The following is a 22,168-nucleotide window of genomic DNA, read 5'->3' as shown; positions in this document are numbered from 1 at the left end:
CAGAGTCGACTAAGCAAAATGTCTTTAAGTGCATCATAGAGGCATGTCCAGCGGATAAAGGTTTCTCACCAATAGGCACACTACCCAAAAATAGCTTCTGAGAAATTTTCATAGAGCAGCAGGGGAAGCACTTTTACAATCTCTTGTAACAACATCCAGTGTCTATTTATACCACACCTGTAATCATTTACATATCTGCTGAATTCTGCAGCAATTCAGGGTGTTTTGTTTAAGTTTAAGTTTTTGTTTTTATTCCTATTAGTTATGTGTTTTCTGAAAAATAAAAGTATCAAAACTATAAAACTTATTTGTAAAGAGTATTGTTTATGGTGTACCCCATTAGCTGATACTTGTGTGTGTACAATTAAAAGCTTGAGTCGGTAACCAAGGCACCTTAAAGTAGTTGAATGCAGTCATTAGTAAGACTAAAGAAATTCATCTCACAGCTCTGATCCAGTGATCCCAAAGATAATGTTGGTCTTTAATCAGAAATCTTCTGCTGGTCACAAAATATTAAAAACAGAGGCTATATGCAGAAATCAATTTCTCAATATAGATATATAGCATTCTTGCAAAGACAGTAACTCTTGTAATTAGGATTTATCTGTCTATCATATTTGATTATAGTGTTGTCGGTCGTCACAGTAATGGGTTAATTTATGAAATTGTTTTCAGTGGTGAAAGAAAAATGCAGTTTATTTTGGGACCATAAGTGGACCAGTGACAAATAAAAGGCAGTACACCCATCACCCAGAGTCAAAGATTGTGATCATTTTGTTTTTCAAATCTTGCCATAAATACATTCCCACCAGTGTATTAAAGCAGACATGCAGATTCCCACACTCTCTGAGTAATGGCAGATGGAGTACGTTATGGAAAATCCCAAATACATTAAGGGGGAAGGAAATTTAAGGAAAGGGAAACTGAAAGAGAATGGCTGTATGAAACATCCCAGCAGCCAATGACTTTGGGCTAGTGGGCGTACTGGCTGATGTCACAGGCATTTAAAGACTGAGTCAGACGATTCCAAACACACAGACGAACCACAGTATCCACACTCACAGGAGACTTTCTGAGACAGGCCTGATGAAGACCTTAAATCTCACCTTACCGACAATGAGGAGGAATAGTAAAGGTAGGTAAATTTTGCTATTTTGCTGAAGACAAGTGATGTGAGTTGACATAATTCATACTAAGGATAATCTATGATAATTTCACACTTATATAATGAAATAATGAATAATGAAAAACAAAAATAAATGTAGACTGTATTTTTTTATCTACCTTCTGAACTGGCAAACAAGGGCAAGGGCATCCAATGTTAGCATGAGTATAGACTAATCTTTACTGTTTATAATATACAGATTTTTTTATATTTTTACCACACTTTACCTCTACCTTCTAAACTGTTAAATATTAAATGAAAAGGAAAGACAAACATTGTTGGCATGAGTACAATATTTTCAAGGTTAAATACTACTACTACTACTACTAATAATAATAATAATAATAAACACTGTTGTATAACCAACGTTTTTAGCATTCTGATTCTAAGTTTCCACACACTCCTATCAAATATTGATATAAATTAATTAATGGATATAAATATAAATGAGGAGTGGGCTGAAATACAGCGGATATCATGCAGATATCAGACTGTTTTTTTTATATCAGGTTATTAATGCAGGCTGCCCTCCTGTCCTCAGTGTCGGGCAGTAGCCGGTGTTCGGTCGAATTGTGCTACCTTGTCAAACCGTGCTTCCCTTGTGTATAACTGTAAAAATACAAAAGAAGCACAATATGTTTCCAGGAGTAGTCTAATGCACAAAACAAACACACACACACATATATATATATATATATATATATATATATGTACAGCATGATAACTACTAAAAAACTGCAGCGCATGCGCAGTGCCTTTAGCACGTATGGATGGGTAGCGTAACTCGACAGAACACTGGTCTGGTCAGCCGTGTGTCCGCTGGGCGTACTAAGGGGGTTAGCGGGGCGAGCTAGGTTATCTAAACGGGGGGTTTTCGGTGACGTAGCCGCTGCTGCTGCCGCAGTCCCCCATGCTGCAGCAGCGGGTGGTTGATGCCAGGCACACTCTCCGCGCCCCAGGTCCTGTTTTATAGCGGCTGTGTGGCCGGAGCACAGCCTGCTCCCGCTGCACCACTCCGCCACTCAGTCCGCACTGTTGAGACAGTCCGTGGAAAAGCTGTGCGTGTTTCTCTCCACAGAGAAGACTCCTGAAGATCTCAGCAGCAGCAGCGCCGCCGCGTGTGAGGCGATGTCTGAAGAGGAGCAGCCCCGGAGAAAGTCCTCCAGCGGATCAGGGGAGGAGAAGCGCAGACAGAAGATTAAACTCCCCAGCAGACTGAAGATCACAAGCTTTATCAAACGACACAGGACCAAATCCTCTCCCACAGACTCTCTACCAGGTATGAATACAGCCTTTTCACATCATACTGCTGTTATGGGTGTACTGTACTTCTATCCAATTAATTTATTATGTTTTTCGTAATTAAGAATGAATGGGGAGCAACTGTTCACGCCCATCTACTGAACCTCTGATTGACCGATTCGCACCAATTCGGATACACTTCTTAGGGCCGCCCCCAAACATTTTTTACTGTCGTTTATTTTGGCCCAGAATTGTATGGAAAAGTGTGCTCCTTTGTCTATAAAGGTTGATAACTTCAGGAGCTATGCCAATTTTTTCATCATTTTTTCAGGTTCGGATTCGGGATAAAATCTAAGATTGACAGTCATAAACACGCTAAAAAACAGAGATACAATATAAGTACTTTCTTGTCTGTACTTAGTTTTCTTATTGTGTAGAGTAGCTATACCATACCTATCACGATACAAGTATATTGTGATTTTTAACAGTTTAGGAAAACTGTCACAGTATATAATATATATATATATATATATATATATATATATATATATATATATATATATATATATATGTGTGTGTATATTTTTTATACTTTGTGTGGTGTTCATATTTTTGTTACTCGTTTACTTTGCTATTTGTATTTCATTCAGCAAAATTAAGCATTTTTACATTAAAATGCTTTACACATGCTTGCTTCACCTAAATTGTAAGCAATATAAACAGCTTACATGGTTAATATTTGCCCTTTACCTTTATTATGTTACATTTCTTTCAAAAAGTGCTACTCTTTTTTTAATTAGTTTTTTAATAAAATGTAAAAGAAAATGAATAAAACTCAAGATATGAGTAGAAAATGTGTTTAGTTTCAAATTTACAAATGAAGCAATGTTTATTACCAAACATACTGTATGTAATATAAATGGTTGGGGGGGGGGGGGGGGGGAACAGTGTGTGTTTATCGAAAATGTGTTTTGAAATATGTTTTTCACAAAAAAAATGAGCCAGTGCCAATGAGTTTTTTTTGTATCATTTGATGAAAAATGAAAACGGGTCCCACAGACCCGAACACCACACAAGGGTTAACCACTTGTCAACAGAGCTTCAGACAGTATTTTACAGTGGTATAAAAGTTTAGGCACCCCTGATAATTTTCATTTATAAATCATAGCTTGAATCAGCAATTTCCGTTAAATAAATCATATAGCAGACAAACACAATGATATTTGAGAAGTGAAATGAAGTTTATATAGGATTTACAGAAAGTGTGCAATAATTCTTCAAACTAAATTAGGCAGGTGCATAAATTTGTAAATGACACCAATATTTAGTAGATCCTCATTTTTTTTCAGAAATGACAGCCTCTAAACTCTTCCTATAGTTTCCAATGAGAGTCTGGCTTCTGGTTGAAGGTATTTTGTATCTTTCTTCTTTACAAAACATCTCCAGTTCAGTCCAGGTTTAATGGTTTCTGAGCATGAACAGCCCGCTTTAAATCACACCACAGATTTTCAATAATATTCAGATCTGGGGACTGAGATGTTCTCAAAAACCTGCTGATTGCATGGCCATTCCTTATTTTCAGTTTTCACTAGCTTCACTTGACACCAGCGAGTTCAGGTCACAGCTGAAATCTAGATCAGGCTGCAGATTTATATGTTATCCACTAAACTAAGCAGTGTATTACTGAGATTGGTAAAGTAGTAACTCCGACTGTAAGATGTGTATTTTAGCAGCAGTGGGATTTTTTTGTATCTTGGCAACATAAGTAAGCTTGTGGAGAGGTGGGCGGGATTGGGGTAGTCTCTCTGGTGTTTTAAAATTGGACTGCTGTAGCCATTTCACACAAAAAATGTTAAGCAGGACTGGTATGCTTCATTGCGTCAAAGGAACACATTTGGTCATTAATGGAAAAATATGGGTTAGGGTTTAGTGGCTCTTTAAGGGAAATTCTATACTTTACATTTAAGAGTTTATGAAGATTTTTCTTTAAAAAGCCCTTAGATTAAAATTAAGATTAAAATAAAAACCTTGGCAAATGTGTATTATGATACAGGGGGATACGATATGGTACCATATATCACAATATACAGCAATACTTTAAGCAAGACAATATATTTTATCAAACATTTTAGGAAAACTGTCACAGAATAAAAAGACTAAAAGAGATAAATAAAAATTTGTTATTCAGAACAGTGGAGTCTGCATATAAATTTATCACAGACCCAATTAAGATTCATTATTCAAATAAAAAAAAAAAATAGAAATTGCTTATGCATATAGGTTAGTTTTATTCTCAATTTGAAATAGTTAATAAAATACAGTGCATAGATCCTGTAACATCCAAAATAACATTACTTTTTGTCCAACCTGCAATCCTTAGGAAAACCATTGTGGACAGCTTAGGATACTCACATTCGAGTTCCTTCCACCAACTGAGAAGATTTTCCTGAAGTGACGAGGCGTTTCCTCTCTAAACCACATAAAACTATTTATGAACTATGGTAGTGGCAAATGTTACTCCAAGGATGTCGGCCAATGCAAATGAACTTCTGGTCTCTTCATGGGTGGTTGCTGGGCAGGTCTTTTTATTTTTGTATGTGGTTATCCAACTATTAAAAGTAAGTTAGCATCAGTATATTTTATTTGAATTTGTTTACTTGCAAATATTTATACACATTTAAAGTTTAATGTATGTAGCTCCTTATATAGCTTGGTCATAGCTATATCTGGAACCTGTTGTTGGGAGGGTATGTTGTAGTGAGGTTCCAGGGTGTGCACCATATTGCAGAAGCAATTTAACTCTGGTGAGACATAGCTCTTAACTGTGAAAGCTGTGAAATCCAAAATAAGCTCATATTTAAGATCTGTGCACAGAAGAAGCAGGTTGAAGTTTCTCAGATTCAGCTATACCGCAGGGTAGGTTTGCTAATGCAAACCTTTACACTGGAGTGGGCACGACTCCAAAGTCTAAAGGCTGACAACAGTATTAAAAATAAACTATATAGATCAAAAAAGATACATTTTTTCATTTTGATAATCTGTAGAATTAGTATTTGTCATTCCTCAAGCCATAGAATGTCTTTAACTTAAGAGTCACCAAAGTTAATGTACTCCATTAGGGCAGGTATAGACCCGCACTCCTCTATTTGTAATTTTTTATCCCTCGTTTCTGCCATTTTCAGCCATTTGCCATTGAACTAGGTAGTAACATGTTAGCAACAACCCCTTACCATAGCAACTGCAGAGTAACACTTCAGAAATCACCTAGCAGAACCATACAGCAACCACCAGGGATACCAATAGCAGCCTCCTAGCAACACTATAGCAACCACCTTGGATAGCAAGGTTAATGACAGAAACACTGGCCGTTTCTCAATCTGCGTTCTTGTCTGTGTTCTTGTGGACTCGGGAAACGTCATCAGTCACAGCCCAAGTACTGTTCCATTCAGAAGATCACAGTTAGCCAAGTACACAACTAATACCCGGATGTGTTCTTGCTCCTCCCACTTTATCGAGGATGCATGGAAGGTGACTTGTGTGGACTTCTTACAGCTCGATAACCCAGAATGCACCTCGCAGCAGTATCAGTGTAATGCAGGATGAGAAGGTACATAACTTTAAGCACCTGTATGTCTTCAAAACAGTACTGCTGTGTGCTAAAATAATGTTTTAAGGTATTTTTAGGTGAGAATGTAGGGGTTTAGACTTCAGATTTGTGGTTTATTTGTTAAGAAAGCGGCTAGGTGAAAATGTGCTCCTACGTTTTCGAAACAACGCTTTCCGCTCCTCTAAAAAGTACACAGCTGTTCCAATTACACAACAACCGTCCCGCTTCCTCCTGTCCTTGGGAGTCCGCACTCGCGATCCGAACTTTCCAAGTCCATACTTGCCAAGTACGGGAGTACAGACTTGTGTACTTGTGTATTGAGAAACGGCCATTGTGCTGTAAAGTGCTGTAGGGTATCACAATCTACTGTTCACAGAAGATCTCATGAAAACAAAAGTACAGAAGCTTCACCAGAAGATGAAAACCTCTAATTAGCAGGAAGGATATGAAGGCCAGACTGGAAGTACAGAGAAACGCCTATGAACTGATTATGAACTGATGAGTCAAAGATTAACCTTTACCAATGTGATGGATAGGCAAAAGTTTGATTCCAAACATACCGGCTCATCTGTGAAACACAGAGGAAGTAGTGTCATGGCTTGCATGGCTTCTTCTGAGATGGCTTCATTAATCTTTATTGTTGTTTATTGAACTCAAAAGTTAACAAAACTATTTTGTTTGTCAACTTAAGTATACAAATAAACTGATTGGGAGCTCTTTCATCATGCAGCAAGATAATCATCCAAAAGCACTGCGAAAACTACAATGGAGGAGGCAAGGAGTGGACATTTTATACTGGCCTAGTAAATCTCCAGACTTAAACCCTACAGAGCATGCATTTTTCCTGCTAAATATAAGACTGAAAGAAGTAACACAACAAAACAAACACCAACAGAAACAGGCTGCGGTGAAAACCTCTAAAAGCATCACAAACATATTAAGTTGTTTTAACTTTGATATATATTTTTTGTTTTGTTCTTATTCTTTTACAAGACAAATGGGTGAGTTCAGTCAACTGGTGCTATCTTCTGAACTGTGCATCAGATCCAGATGTAAATACCTGGAAATAAAAAACTAAAATGTTGATTTATTTTGTCTCATGTTCATCTTTTAATGTCACACCCAAACATTTTCAGGCTACAGAAGAAAAAAAGGGATTGACCTCACTATTCCAATACTTTTGTAGGGGACTGTGGAAGTCCTAATGGATCTGAAGTATCTAAGTGTGTGTTGACTAAAGCCACTAAAAAGTAGTTTATCACACTCGAAACTACTTAAACATTCTGCTTCTTCACAGGAAACATTCCCAACCCTAGAATATCAGAGCTTTTACACACCCATCTGATTTCAGTAATGGTATGTGAAGTTTATGTGGAAAAAGTGTGCTAGAGCAGGAAAAAACTTAATCCACAGAACAGGGCAATGCCAGGATGGGAAGTATCAGTATCCCTAGAAAATGTTTCTTGTTACTGCACTTTTTCAGTCTGAATACATGAGGTGTGCTTGTATATGTATGGCTTTTTTGATCGAAGGCACGGTTTCCATATCAAATTGTGTTAATTTATTTATTTTTTGTTCATTAAGAATGAATAAGGTGGAAATGTGCATCCATGTACCATACTTCCGCTCAGCTGATATACACCATTGAGGATTTTTTATCTTGGGGCCCACAAGAACAAACTATATTTCCTCCTATTCATTTTTACACATGCCCAAACCATAGAGTTTCTGCATCCCGACAACCACCTAACTCTATGTACTTTATCAGAGCATGTAACTAAGCTGTAATTCTCAGCTATTTGTCGTTTTTTCATCCCTTATTTCTCCCTTTAATTTTGAAGTACATAGTAACACGTTAGCAAAACCCATTACCATAGGAACTGCATATGTAACACTTCAGCAACTACCCAGCAGCATATAGCAACCACAAAGGATTCCAGTAGCAACCATCCAGCAACACTATAGCAAACTACCTTGGTTACCATAACAACCACTTAACAACACCATAACAGCCAGCTTAATATTAGCAACATCCTAACATCTGCTTAACAACTGCCTTTACAACCACATAGACCATAGCAACCATCAAGTAAAACCATAGCAACCAGCTGGCAACCACCTTGCAACACCACACTAGCCACTTTTGAAAATAATAGAAATTGTCATTATCCATTGTCTCTGTTTTATTCGGGAACAACATTTACATACAAGTGAAACAATCAGTAATCCTTTTTTTTTATTGTTCACTATTTTTTACCTACTTTAACCATATCTTTGATCTAATATGTTACTTTTTTTCCTGTGCTCACTTGAGCTCATAGTGAATAGTATGTGAACTGTGTTCTTTCAGAAGTTCCAGTGGTCTTGGATTTCAACCAGAACCTCGAACAAAATCTTTTGGCAGAAGCAAGTCAGCAGCTTTTAGCACGTGAGGAGCAACTTTTCAGCTCAGAATCAGCAGATGAGCAGGGCAGTCGCTCAGAGGAGGAGGAGGACCAGCTTCAAAAGGACTATGAGATCCTGGTGCTGCGTCTTTGGATGGCCATCCATGATTCCTTCAACGCTAAGAATCAGGACACACTGAAGAGTGCTGTGACAGTTATACTTCAGGAGGAGGAGCGAGATAGGTGCTGGGAGGAGGTGGCTGCTGACAGTCGTCCTGTTTGGAGGCCGAGGAAGTGCAGACAGACCCATGATATGCTTCTTGAGAAAGTAGTGGAGAAACGGATTCAGGAGGCAAACGAGGAAGAGAGTGGAGCAGACAATCTGTCCACCTCCCTGAAGAAAGACATTTGCCGAATGGGCAAGCGCATCCAGAAGGACCTGCTCCGCGTGGTCAGAGATGTGCAGGGATGTTACACACCAGAGTTTGACGTGTGCAACTTGTACACTCAGCTGTACCACAAAGCATTCTCCATGAAACTCCAAGAAATATCTCGAACCAACATCGAGGTGGAGGACTGCGTCTACATTCTGAGCTGGATTAATAATTATTATCCAAAGTAAGAGACAAATGACCACATTTCCATAAATAAAATAAAGCACTTTATTTATACTATAAATGTATAAATAAAGCCTATACCTTAGAGATTAATGTTGTTTCTTTTTTTAATTTGTTTAGCGATGTATTGCAGCAGAAGGAACTAGAGTCACACATCAAGACTGAGGAACTAGGACCATTGTTACCGCCAGAGGATTATAAGTCTCTGGAGGACCAATATTTATTGCACAAAGAAGTAAGACAATGCATCATCTCAAAAAGCTATGAGCTTGTTTAATAAATATGTTTTTTATAATTCCAAAAGCATTCTTAAAACCTAGAGTATTAAAACACTTTTGTATTAGATGATGTTCCATCTTGGTTATAGGCTGAGGTCAGGACCTGGTTTTCCACTGCTCTGAAGAAAGAGGAGGAACAGTGGCAGTCTAACAAAAGACCTGAGCTGTTTGATGGCTACTACATTTCCAACCTTGCCTTGGACATTATACATGTAAGTATAAGACTTGGTTAATATTTGTGTGATATGCACATTGCACATTATATTTGTTGTAACTGAACATAATCATTTCATCTTTTTTAGACTAATTCAGTTGGCGTGATAATTAATTGGCCTGTCTGCCTTGTCAAGAGTGTTACTTTAAGGCATGAAACTCTCATTTTACAGCTGGTTGATGGAGCCAAGAAAGAGGTCAAATCTATTCTGTGTAATGAGGAAAAATCTCAGAGGATTTTGCTTCAGCTGACGAGCTTCCTGGCAAGGTAGTTATTTCAAAGAGGCTTAATGCTTATAAGTGTTTTCTAGAGAAGGATTTGCTAAATTAAGAAGCCCTGAGCTCTGTTTTATCTCTCTTTTAATATATTTGTATGTTAGGATTTTTTTTCACATGGCACAAATACATTTCTCTTGGCAGCTATAAAAAATCTGTTGCTGAATTTATTAAAGGGAAGCACAAGAAAGACTGCGACATCCCTGTCACACTGAAAGCCAGTCTGGTCAGCATCAAGCAGTTCAGGTAAGACAAAAACTGTCCAGAGAGCATTATTATTAATAAGAAGAAAAATAAATAATAATACAAAAACAAATAACTACAACTTTAGATTATGATACAAATATTTACATGATATTTTTAGAACTGGTAATCATGTGTCATACATGTGACCTTTATACATGAGGAACTTATTAAATATTTTTTATATTTTTATTAAATGTTTATAATGCAGAAGGCAATTTGTTTTGTGTTACTGTTCAGGGTTGACTTTCTATATTATCTATATATGTATGATGTATTACATCACAGTCAGCTTTTTATCATTTGAATTTGAACATTGAATTTGAACTGTCTCACTACCTGATTTATTATAGCCAGGAAATAGTTCTCTTCAATTTTGTGTTTAAAATTAACATATAATATATTGACTGCAGGCAATGGTTTGTTGGTATTTCTGAAATAATCTTTGAGTGAAGCATAAATGAAACTCATCAGAGAAAAAAACATATTTTTTTATATCCACAGGGAATACATAGAAAAATGCGAAAACCTTCCGGATGATGTTAAAGCAGATTGTCTGTCCATTACAGCGGATCTGAGAGATTTGTGTCACACACACATCCTCAGTCCCATACAAAAGGAGCTCAAGGTATCTATAAACAAGATATTTATTATTGATGTGTTGTCATAGCAACACCTGTAGCTAATTTAAATAAGCATACAGTAGACCAAGAACTTAAAGGTACATTCTGTAGGAAATGAGAGCGAGCTGGTTTAACAGCTACAGGAGTCCCAATTTCAAAACCCCACAGAGAGTAGTCTGCCCCGTCCACCCCTCCCCAGACGTAAAGCTCACTCGGGTTGCCAAGTTGAGGAGGCTGAATCTACACAATCCAGCAATAGACACGTTTAGTAACCATAGCAAGAATGTTATAAGTCATATTAAGTCATATTATAAACCGGCTCATGTGAACTACTAAACTAGCTTTATGCACCACTAACTGCAATAGCCTAAGCCTCTTGTTATATTCCTTTTTGAGACATGCTGAGGCTTTTTAGGCTGTGTAGCAGCTGAGGTTTAACTGAACCAGCCCTGCTTGCTAGCTTCTGTGCTGTAACACCACTTGCTCACTGTAGTGTGTGTGCTGGCCACCTCGGGGGTGGAGTTAGGGTTGGGGAACGAGCAGCAGTCAGAGGACAAAACAAACACAGATACCCTTGATGGACTGCACAGTCCAAATTGGAGCGTACTGACTGAATCCCTGTTGACAAGTGCCGCCAGTGCTTTAACGCAGCATGATTTCCTTAATATTCGATGATAAATCCTCATCTTGATTTACTACTGAAAATAAATTACATATTGGTCCTCAAAAAAAATTAAGCATAAGCAGTTATTAAAGCCTAGTGTACATGAGTATCTCTAGGATAGTGCCAATTTTGGGATTGGGTCCATTTTGGGATAGATAAATGAAAAAAGAATACGCTTAATTTTTAAGAGCAGCTTGCCATTTCTAAGTTAGATTACAATGGGTATAGCTAACATTGTACAAGTTTACTTTTAATGTAAGCAGTGTTGAATGAGGAGACCTCCTTCCTCTCTCATGTTTGGACAAATCCTCCCACAGCTAATCAGTGTAGAAGACAGCTGTAAGGACAATGTTAACCCATGCTGTAAGTAGGTCAGTGTTGATCCAAAACAACAGGTGTCCTTGCATTGCTGGTGTCAGTAGCAACGGGCACAGAGCAGCAGGGAATGCTGAGTCATTTCAGAGAAGAAGGTCAGGTTCTTCCCCTAATTTTGGGCATTATACTCTAAGAATCAAAATCACAGCCTGTGCAAATATTGTGACATAGGTAGAAAGAGTTAGAAAGTGTTTGCTTTAAACTCTACAAATAAAACATTTGGAACTGTATTGTATTTAATATGTCAATGTTCAATATGTCCACGCAGGAGCATTATCGAAAGCTGTGGGTTCCAGTGTGGTTTTCAGACAGCCATGATATCATCGGAGATTTAATTAAAGCTCTGGAAGATCAGGTGCAACAGTTCTCAGACATAAAGCCTGCATGTAAAGAGGTGAGCAGCACAAACACTATCTAATGTACTAAAACAGATAATCTCTTTACTGTTATTCAAAGTGCCATCCAGTACACACACAAATACACAAATAAGGGTAAGTTTTGTCGAGTATGAACAGTTCTGATAGAATGTGTGTGTGTTTGAATGTGTGTATAGGAGCTCTTAAATCAGCTGCATGTTGAGGTCATGGCCAAATATACAAAAAGGATGCTGAAAAGGAAACTGAAACTGAAAGACAAGGATGAGCAGGAGAAAGCTGCAGACTTTCTCTGTAGGGACAGCAACCGAATCAACACCCTGTTTATCGAAATGGTAAGTATCTTAAGTTTAAGCAACTACACCTTAACCTACTCACCTCAGAAACCAAAGAACAGCAGCATGTCTGTCCACACACTGCCAAAATTCACATTTATTAAAATACCTATATAATCATGTCTTTGTTTTTTTGTGGGTTTTATATATTATATACAGCTCTGGAAAAAAATTAATAGTCCACTTCAGTTTCTGAATCTGTTTCTCTGATTTTGATATGTATAGGTATAATAACAAAAACCGAGCAGAGCTTTCAGACGTCAAATAATGCAAAGAAAACAAGTTCATATTCAAGTTTTAAGATGTCAGAAATCAATATTTGGTGGAATAACCCTGGTTTTTAATCACAGTTTTCGTGCATCTTGGCATGTTCTCCTCCACCAGTCTTACACACTGCTTTTTTGATAAATTTATGCCACTCCTGGTGCAAAAATTCAAGCAGTTCAGCTTGGTTTGATGGATTGTGATCATTCATCTTCCTCTTGATTATATTCCAGAGGTTTTCAATTTGGTTAAATCAAATAAACTCATCAATTTAAAGTGGTCTTTTATTTTTTCCAGAGCTGCACTTACAACCTAAATATAAAGCAGCATGCATTGTTTTTGATACTGGGCTCACCCTACAGTTGGGCTGTGAAATTTACTTTTACACCACTGTCGTAAATACAAATCACATTGTTAGCACCCAATCAAATACAGCTGTACACTTGTTGCAGTTGTTGACAAGCTGAAAAACAGAACTCAGAAAAAGCATGTGTACTAGGAGACAAATATGACATGGAAAACATGGTAGGGGTGTGCCATATTGTATCGTACGCAAAACCTGAAATATCGTGCCATATCACCCACCCCTAATTATTACATCAGGATATTACTTTTTTTTCTGTTGTCAGCAAAAAAAATATTCACACTTCTTGTTTTCCATGATATGTCTTCTAATATTTGTCCAGTATCATTTATTTTACTTTAATCCTGGATATATAGAGATAAGTGGAGTATATTGTCAAGATATATGGAGTATATCATTGATTTCTGTTACAAATCTGATCAAATTTTTGTAATTTTTAGTATCTCAGTTAGAGGTGTACCATATCATATCATATGCAATAATATTTAATTAATAAAACTTATTTTTAATTTTGTTGCAGTAGTGTATTCTTGAAATATAATTTTTGAATTCAGTGTTTTGTTATATCGCCAAGAGTATCGTTGCCACAAAAATACCATGAAATAGTGTGATATTATTTTAGAGCCATAATGCAGTGTAGTAATGCAGTTCTGGTGAGAGGTCTCATGCAGCTCCGGAAAAATTACATTCTACAGCAGCAGCAATCAGAACCTGAAGTACAGCAATAACAGTGATGCTGTGTTTCAGATAAAGTTGCTCCATAGTGTCGCTTATTCCAAAGAAAATGAACATATTTTGCTTTAGAAAGTCCTCATCTTGTGGAGGCAAATCTATTTTTGAAGATTCTTTAGAGGGTCCCTGGAGCATTAGAATGTGTATATATTTCTCATGAGCTTATTTATATCTGAATAAAGATGTTGATACACTCGTGCACGTACAAATCCAAACACAAGCATTCCCTGCATTCTCCTTTTTGTGCTGTGACTTTAACTTCACACTGCCTCAATATAATCACACACTTAACCACAGGCTTGTTCTCCACTCACGCGCCACGTCCTGCGCATCTGGAAGTAATGAGCACGAAACTGAAAGTTGACTGGGGTTTTTGTTTTCTTCAAGACACTCAGCCAGCAAGCATTTATGGTGAAAAAATCTAAGACATGGAAAGAAATGATATCATTATTTGGTTGACATAACAAAGGATGGGCAGAAAAAAACAGGATCAAATTATGAAATGAGATTTTTAGAAACTAGAAACATGACTGGGTTTAAGAAGGTAGCGGTAATGTATACATAGAATATATGGGTGTCCAATAATCACAAAAAATGTGTTTACCTAACACATGATTTAATAACACATTTTGTAATGTGTAAGTTACAGTTTTGCAGTGAATCCTGTAAAGGCATTTCTCTGAATATCTGAGAAGCCTGTTATTCTGTAAGTGATCTGCTGAAGTGTTCAGGGCTGAGGGAGTCTCCTCCAGAATGTTAATAGCATCCAGAAGTCTCAGACGGTATAAAACTCTGAAGAAGTGAAAACCTAAGCTTTTGGCAGGAACTCACTAGAAGGAGTGTGTTGTGCCAAAACATTCATGTCACTGGGAAAGAATAGTTTATTGTGAAACAAAAATTGAGGCAGTAAAATAATAATACTTCAAGAAAAAACATATTCACATAGGGGTTTCCCACATTTTCTCATTTGTGTTTTTATTCAGTGTCAGCAAACAAATGATGACTTCCTCTTTTAGGTCTTGGTTCTTCTTGTCCCCAGACTGCTGTGAAACTGCTTTGTGAAAGCATCTATTGTTTAAAGCTCTACACAAATGCCTTTTATAATGAAGTTTGAGGTTATTTAGTGAAGATATTTCACTGGTTATCACAGAGTTCAATGTCCAGGGATGCATTTAACTAAAACATGCTGCATCGACACGGTCCTTGCCAAAATGAAGCAAACAGGAAGCTCAACCTGTGCTGATGTAGCATATTTTACTGCAAATTTGTTAGCAACCTCTTGACATTTTTCAACATTTATAGCAAAAGGGCACATTTTACGGACCCTGTTGAGTGGAATACTTATCAGAGGAGTGAGTGGGTCCTGACACAGGAAAAGGTGATGGTACATGAGATGTTTGACTGACATTTGTCCACATAATCCCCATACTTACAGGATGATCACATTTTATTTTTATTATTAAGTTTATCTAATCTGAACGTCATTTTTTTGCACAGGGGTCCAAAGAGGAATGGCTGTCTGATGTATTACCCAAGATGTCAGAGGTATTGAGAGTGCAGGATGCTGGGGCACTGCAGCTTGAGATAGTTACTCTGGCAAGAGACTATTCAGATATAAAGTGAGTACAGAGAACTGGAACTGTCTAAGTGACACAGAATATACACAGTTTTTGTTTCTTCCACTCTAATAAACATACAGGAGCACTTTGTTGTTTTATAATTGTAGAATGCCGTCCTTCTGATTATGTGCATACTTTATTATTCGTCTTTTGCCCTTTTCTTCAATGGTCAGGACCCCAGATGATCACTACTTAGCAGCTGTAATTATTTGGGTGGTGGGTCATTCTCAGCACTGCAGAGACACTGGCATAGTGATGGTGTGTTGGTGTGGGGTGAATGGGTGTACACTTCATCTCAAAGTAGGTAAACCCAAAAAGAAAGGAAAAAATAAATAAATAAACACACCGCTCTTCACGTTGGATCGAACCTGGGTCGTCAGGGTCGCGGTCCAATACACTACTGCTGCCCCACCTAGTGAATTGGGACGTGGGCAGAAAAAAAAACCCTTGTAAAGAGATAGGGAGCCAAAAGCGAACGGAAAAACAAGAACGGGCGGAAACTAAAGTCACGCCGAGCGAGACAGAGAGACCAGGGAGGGATGTAAACAAAAGTTCGCCAGAGAAGCGTTTTTTTATTTATTTATATTACTTCACATCTGGCCCGTGGGCCGCCTATTGATGACACCTGCTTTTAAGATATGAGTGTATATGGTATCTATATAGATATTCTTCAACTTTAACTATCATTATCTATATGGTTAGGATGTACACTTGTCAGTGGCCCTTTCTGTCCCCCATCACTCGGGACAATGCTATCTAATGCAGGTGTCTGTTAACTGCTGTAACAGAATTGTCAGCAAGTGTTCTCCTCCAGCAATCCAATGACATTGCATTAAAGCAGAAGTGTAATTCATGTGATGCAGAAGAAGCACATGCTACCTTGCTGCCTTAATGACTTCATGTTATGGGGAATCCCAGTTATGGGGTGAAAACTGGCTGTGAGTAAAAACAGGATTGAAAAAGGATTAAATATAAATAAGGTAAAGATAGTAACAGTTGATATTGATGAACTATAATTTATCAGCAATAATATGTTTTCTGAGACTTTTTCTTCAGATGGAGTCCCTAATTTTGCATTTTATTGCTCATTAATGACATTAATACCATTAATAACATAATGACCACACTGACACTACACTGAATCTACACGATTCCTCTCTCCACAGTGAACGACAGGTCCATGCCCTCCTGCAGCTGAAGACTAACCTCACCAGTGCGGATGTGCGCAACATTAAAAGCAGCTTGCATGAGAACCGAACTTCAGTCAGCTCTGAGCCTGTACGACCATTCTTCTGCTATGTGACTGTTAAAAAAACACTCATGTAAATAAATGTTAGCAAGTTAACAAGTTAGCTAATGCTGTGAAGGGCTTCTGATGTTGCTAATGTGATGCAAAACCTTCTTATATAATATTACTATCATCATATCACAGTGTTACAGCATCAAAGGTGATACAGCACCTAAATGTGCTCTAAATGTTCTAAATAGGTTTAGAGAGTCTAAGAGAGACAGAGACAGAGAGAGAGCAAGATAGAGGCTGGTTCTATTCCAAGACTTGAGTCACATCCAAGTTCTGTCAGATGGTTTTTCATCCTTGAATAGACTAGGTATGTGATTTGCCTAACAAGAAATCAGATTGGGAAGTAACACGAGAGCTTTTCTGCACACATTAGAAGCCCCATGATTCTTCTACAACATCATTTTATTCTTGCTGTTCCAGTTGTCAGTTCTTTATTACAGAATGAATTGCTGCATTTCTATCTCTATGTGTATCACAATGTCTACTTCCATAAACTAGAACCAAATAAACAAAATGTATTCTGAAGCTGCAAGCATGTCATAGATATTTAGCTTGTAGCATTCTTCGCATAAACTGACTGTGAACAGTGTTGTATAAAATATAAATAGAGAAAGGGATGTTAAAGCAGTATTACAAGACACTTGTCATTTCTTGCTCCTGGGCTCCATTTACAGTTGGGAAGTAGAATTACAGCTTTGAGCTATGACGAAAGGAAGCACTTTACGCTACACATATATGTCTTAGCACGTTGAGAGACACAGAACCATCATTAAAAGTGAAAGAAGCATTTGATGGGTAGTATTTGGTGTAACACAACTATATCTCGGGTTGTAAAGCATTAAGAACTTCTAACTGCAGCAGTATTCACTGTGTTATGTAACTGATGTGACTGTATTTGAACAGTATGGTTGTAAATATTTGTAAGCATTTTAGACATCAGTATTATAATATAATTAAACCAATACATACTTTCATCTAACAGTGTAGTACTGTCATTCATGTGTCTTGTGTGGCATGTTTTTTTATTGAGTGATGGTGTAATAACTGATTATAAAAGATTTACAAGGTTTGGTCAGTGACAGCATGTATAATGTTGCCTTTATATACCAATCTAATATATTTGAAATGAAGCAATCTATACAACATTAAAGTGTAGACTTTCAGCTTTTTAGTGTTTAACAAAATTACTGCATTGTGTTACATAGTCTCTCTCCTTTTCCATGGCCTCAAACTAACAAACTATAATTAATATACTTGAGCGAATTTTGTGGTTCGCTGTGGATGATAGGGCTTTTTATTTTTAAATCTCTTCTCTTTTTTTTTTGTTATGAAATAATGAGAGAACAGATCACAGGAAACTGCTTATCAGTGAACTGCCCAGTTATTTTTAAGGCTGTGATAACAGAGGGACTCTGTAAACAGTTATTATACAGCTCTAGAAAAAAATAAGAAAACACTTCAGTTTCTGAATCAGTTTCTCTGATTTTGCTTTTTATATGTATATATTTGAGTAAAATGAACATTTTTGTAATATATTGTAATTTAGAGCATTTATTTGCAGAAAATAAGAAATGCCTGAAATAAAAGAAAAGATGCAGAGCTTTCAGACCTTAAATAATGCAAAGAAAACAAGTTCATATTCATAAAGTTCAGCTCATGGAGTTCAGAAATCAATATTTGGTGGAATAACACTGTTTTTTAAATTAAAGTTTCCATACATCTTTGTATGCTCTCCTCCACCAGTCTTACACACTGCTTTTGGATAACTTCATGTCACTCCTGGTTTAAAAATTCAAGCAGTTCAGCTTGTTTTGATGGTTTCTGATCATCCATCTTCCTCTTGATTATAATCTAGAGTTTTTCAACTTGGTAAAATCAAAGAGTGGTCTCTTTTTTTTTCAAAGCTGAATAAATATATAAATAATTTTTTAACCTCTTGAATGTAGGCTTTCAATTATTTAATTAATTAATTATTGTACAAATAGTTATGGACAAGACACAATGTATCAAGTTGAGATAATGCAAACAGTGGAAAATAGCAGAACAGCTTAATAAAAAAACATGTAGATGTAACTAAATCACAAATGCTAAAAGCCAGTAATAAACACACATTAGATTTAAGTCTTTGGCAAAGTGGGCAAAAATGGACAATGTTTCACAAATGTCAATTCTGTTACCCAGCAGCATGTATTGATCTTTAAAAAGATGGAATAGATGCTGGTTAATCATAACATCTAACAAGCCAGTGCTGAAATTGAGATCTTGTACTGTGAGCTGCCCTTCTCTCATTTTCTTATACTTCAGTATAACTTCAGTTTATAGATCATTCTGGATTTTCCTTCACAGAGACTTTTGGCAGCATTTAACATCAGATGTGGAGCCATCTCCTGGGAAGGTTAGAGGATTGCTTGGGCGTTCTGTGCTGTAACTGACAAGTAATGTAAGGTCATGTTGCTGGATGTGAATACAGTGCAAAAATGTTACCTCCCTGATGATACATTTTTGTGTGGAACACTATAACGCCAATTTTTAAGTAAACAATGAGAATCAAGATAAAAAAAATTTAAATAAAAGGTTTATTTAAAACTAACGTTTTTGCAACTGCAACATTGGAATGATGTAGGCACTTATTTGTGCATTGCATTCATTTTAAATAAAAACTATATATTGGGGTTATAAATGTAATAATAGGGCCATCTCTACTTATGTGCTCCAAAGTACTGCATGTTTACACATTTCTAATCCAGATAGTGTAGATTTTACACTGAATACTATCTTGTTTAAAGTGCCCAAAATGATCCATGGTATCCAATATTAAATATCACCTCTGCTAGTCTGAGAAACTATGTAACAAAGCTTTATTGAGTTGAGAAATGCGACTTTCTCCCCCTTGTGCTCCCTGACTTTTAGTAATCCCTAGAGATTGTTGTTCCAGGAGATGTTTCTAAATTTATTTAGTTATTTTTGTTTTTTGTTTTTTGCAATGGGGTAAAAAGTCATGTGGTGTTAAGGGGTTTAAAAATGAAACATTCTTTCACTTTCTGTACGAATGCTTTTAGCTTTATTTATCAGAGCACTGAAGACAGAAGGGAACGATATAAGCCAGTCATATTCTGTTTATGAACTGATTTTGGGCAGTTGTGTATGTAGCTACTTTGTGCTGCTTCAGAGATCCCACCTGTCACTTTTTAGAGCGAGCGAGTGAGAGAGCACATGAGCAACAAAGGGCTATAGAGAAACAAAGTATAACACCCAAAGTATAATTTGAGTAAGTGTAAGTCTGAGAAAAAAAACACACATGGTCCTTCCAGATGGGAATAAAATCACGGAAACCCCCCCTAAAAGAGAAAATTACCCCACGACCCCCTGAGAAACTAATCCCGTCTGTATAGGGCTTTACTCATTGCACTGCGTGGAACTGTGACTTCTATATTACCCATGATAGTTTACTGAAGAGAGCTCATTCATTAACAATGCTAACATTAGCTAGGTTTTAAGCAGACTCTACTCTATTCACTCCATTAAAGTTATGTCATATAGTAAGTACAGATATAAGTAAATATTTATTTGTTTCACTTATAAACATAAAAAAAACAAGACACATATGGAATTTGTTTATGGAAGAGTGTTGGGCAGTTGGAGCACAGCATGAAGCAAAAGCAGCAACTAATGTTCAGCACCTCCAGGAACTCCTTCACCTATTCCAAGATTTTTTCGATCTGACATCAAAATTGAATGTTACTACCTAGAAGAATCTGAAGTATAAAACATATTCTGGTTTGTTTAACAGTTTTTAATTGCCAATAATAATTCTGCATGTATTACTGGATAACTTTAATGTCTTCAGTATTACATGTATATTGTTAAAAGATATATAAAAGACACATTGAATGAGAAGAGGTGAGAGAGGTGTGTTTATATATATATATTCTTTGGGATTTGGAGGCCTGAGGCCCTAATGCTATCTCCCTAAAATTAGTTTTTGCAGGGTGGGTGTCTGCTGTTTTTATACTGGATGCTTAACTGTTTCAGAATTAACATGAATCTGAAAAGTTCATCTTATATTTAATTATGGTTACATTATCAATGATGTATCTTAGTTGGCTGCTAGCTGGGATATGTCTTCTTTGGTCACTCTGCTATTTGGGATTGTCTCATTTAATCTTTTTTTTAGCTGTTTACTGAATTTTGATGAAAACAGCACATTTAACCAGCTTGATTTAAGTAAGATAGTTGAGTTGAACATGCTAGAGAGACAGTGAGGCTGGATGTGTCAGTACACCCTACAGGAAAAAATCTAAGCATTTAGCAGTAGGATTTTATTTGGTTAAATTGAGAAAGATCTGTTCTGAGACTGGACATTGCTATTCTCCTCCAGCTATTCTTCACTCGATTATACCCCCACTGCCACTGGCTATTACTGCTTTTCCCTTTTACAAAGGGCATGCTCATTCTTCTCCACATGCAAAATCCAATTATGTCTATTACATTACTCTCTGGTCCTTTCTGTAATGTTTCCTAAACAACTGGACTACAACATTACAGATGCAAGCTCAGCTGCAGAGTGTGGAGGAGCAACGAAGGAGAAGCCACATGCTTCTGGGAAAGTTCTAGGAAATGCTGGCAAACATACATCTACAGCAGATGTCAGCTGGCGTTTCTCCAATTCATTGAGCACTTTATAACCACACAGTGTTTCCATTATCCTCAAGAATCAACAACTGCAGCACAAGTCTACCACAGAACATCATTTGCCACAGCAACCAAATCCAAATCTGTTCAATATTTCTAAATGTTTCTACTTTCCATTTACTAACAGAACTTCCATTAAGAGACAAAACTTGAACAAAAGAGAAACAAGAAACAGTTCTGTCATTTGACAAAAAAGTGTTACGAACTTAAATCAGTTCAGTACATTTAGAACAATCAGAAAAATTAGTTAAAATGCAGAAATCTCCTGTGTGTCCTAAGTGTCCTGGAGGGCCTAAATACCTCTAACAGAGTTGAATGGAATAATTTAACAGGGCTTAACAAGGCTGCATGGTGACGCTACACAGTAACATGGTGACAGGTGAAACTAATAAACAGATTTTTTTTTGTATTATTGGAAAACCATTAAAAACATAACCCTGTGCAGTGACGTGCAGACGCTATGGCCCAATGTGCTTGGGCAACTACCCTTTTGCTGTCCTTGGTGCCCTTTCTTTAGGTTTGAGCAACGGCCCTTCGAGATTCCTGTGCACGTCCCTGACCCTGTGATCCACAATTTCACCCATAGTATTGTACATCACAATTGTGGTTAACTAAAGGCAGTGATACTCAGTTTCAAAGTGTGCCTTTATGTTGTCTAAATACAACATGCAACAGCTGTTCCACTTTGCTTAGTTTTTAAAGCTATTAGTTTGAATGCTTTTTAAGCCTAACTGACTAGATTGTATTTTCCATGGACATTGGATCCACCTAAAACAGACACACTTAACCCTTGTGTTGTTT

The 22,168-nt window shown here is 37.0% G+C and overlaps 1 protein-coding gene across 1 annotated transcript; it reads left to right on the top strand.

Annotated features, from left to right (window-relative positions):
• Positions 1-1,014: 1,014 nt before the first annotated feature.
• Positions 1,015-17,193, top strand: LOC103021996 (tumor necrosis factor alpha-induced protein 2). Its single transcript, XM_007256622.4, has 12 exons — positions 1,015-1,135; positions 2,244-2,444; positions 8,365-9,016; positions 9,136-9,250; positions 9,383-9,505; positions 9,680-9,774; positions 9,927-10,028; positions 10,530-10,653; positions 11,956-12,081; positions 12,241-12,396; positions 15,254-15,375; positions 16,542-17,193. Exons 1-12 carry the CDS (start codon positions 1,087-1,089, stop codon positions 16,699-16,701), a joined length of 2,025 nt encoding a protein of 674 aa, XP_007256684.3. The 5' UTR covers positions 1,015-1,086; the 3' UTR covers positions 16,702-17,193.
• The last annotated feature ends 4,975 nt before the right edge of the window (positions 17,194-22,168 follow it).

This window comes from Astyanax mexicanus, chromosome 1 (genome assembly GCF_023375975.1).
Source record: "Astyanax mexicanus isolate ESR-SI-001 chromosome 1, AstMex3_surface, whole genome shotgun sequence".
Taxonomy (NCBI): domain Eukaryota; kingdom Metazoa; phylum Chordata; class Actinopteri; order Characiformes; family Acestrorhamphidae; genus Astyanax; species Astyanax mexicanus.
Note: the sequence above shows the minus strand (reverse complement) of the source record. Positions and strands in the feature narration are given on the sequence as shown.

Excerpts from the sequence above, each read along its gene's own strand:
- LOC103021996 (XM_007256622.4), top strand. The coding sequence starts at position 1,087 with ATGAAGACCTTAAATCTCACCTTACCGACAATGAGGAGGAATAGTAAA. Across the intron at positions 2,445-8,364 it reads TCCCACAGACTCTCTACCAG|AAGTTCCAGTGGTCTTGGAT; the intron begins GTATGAATACAG and ends GTGTTCTTTCAG. Across the intron at positions 12,397-15,253 it reads ACACCCTGTTTATCGAAATG|GGGTCCAAAGAGGAATGGCT; the intron begins GTAAGTATCTTA and ends TTTTTTGCACAG.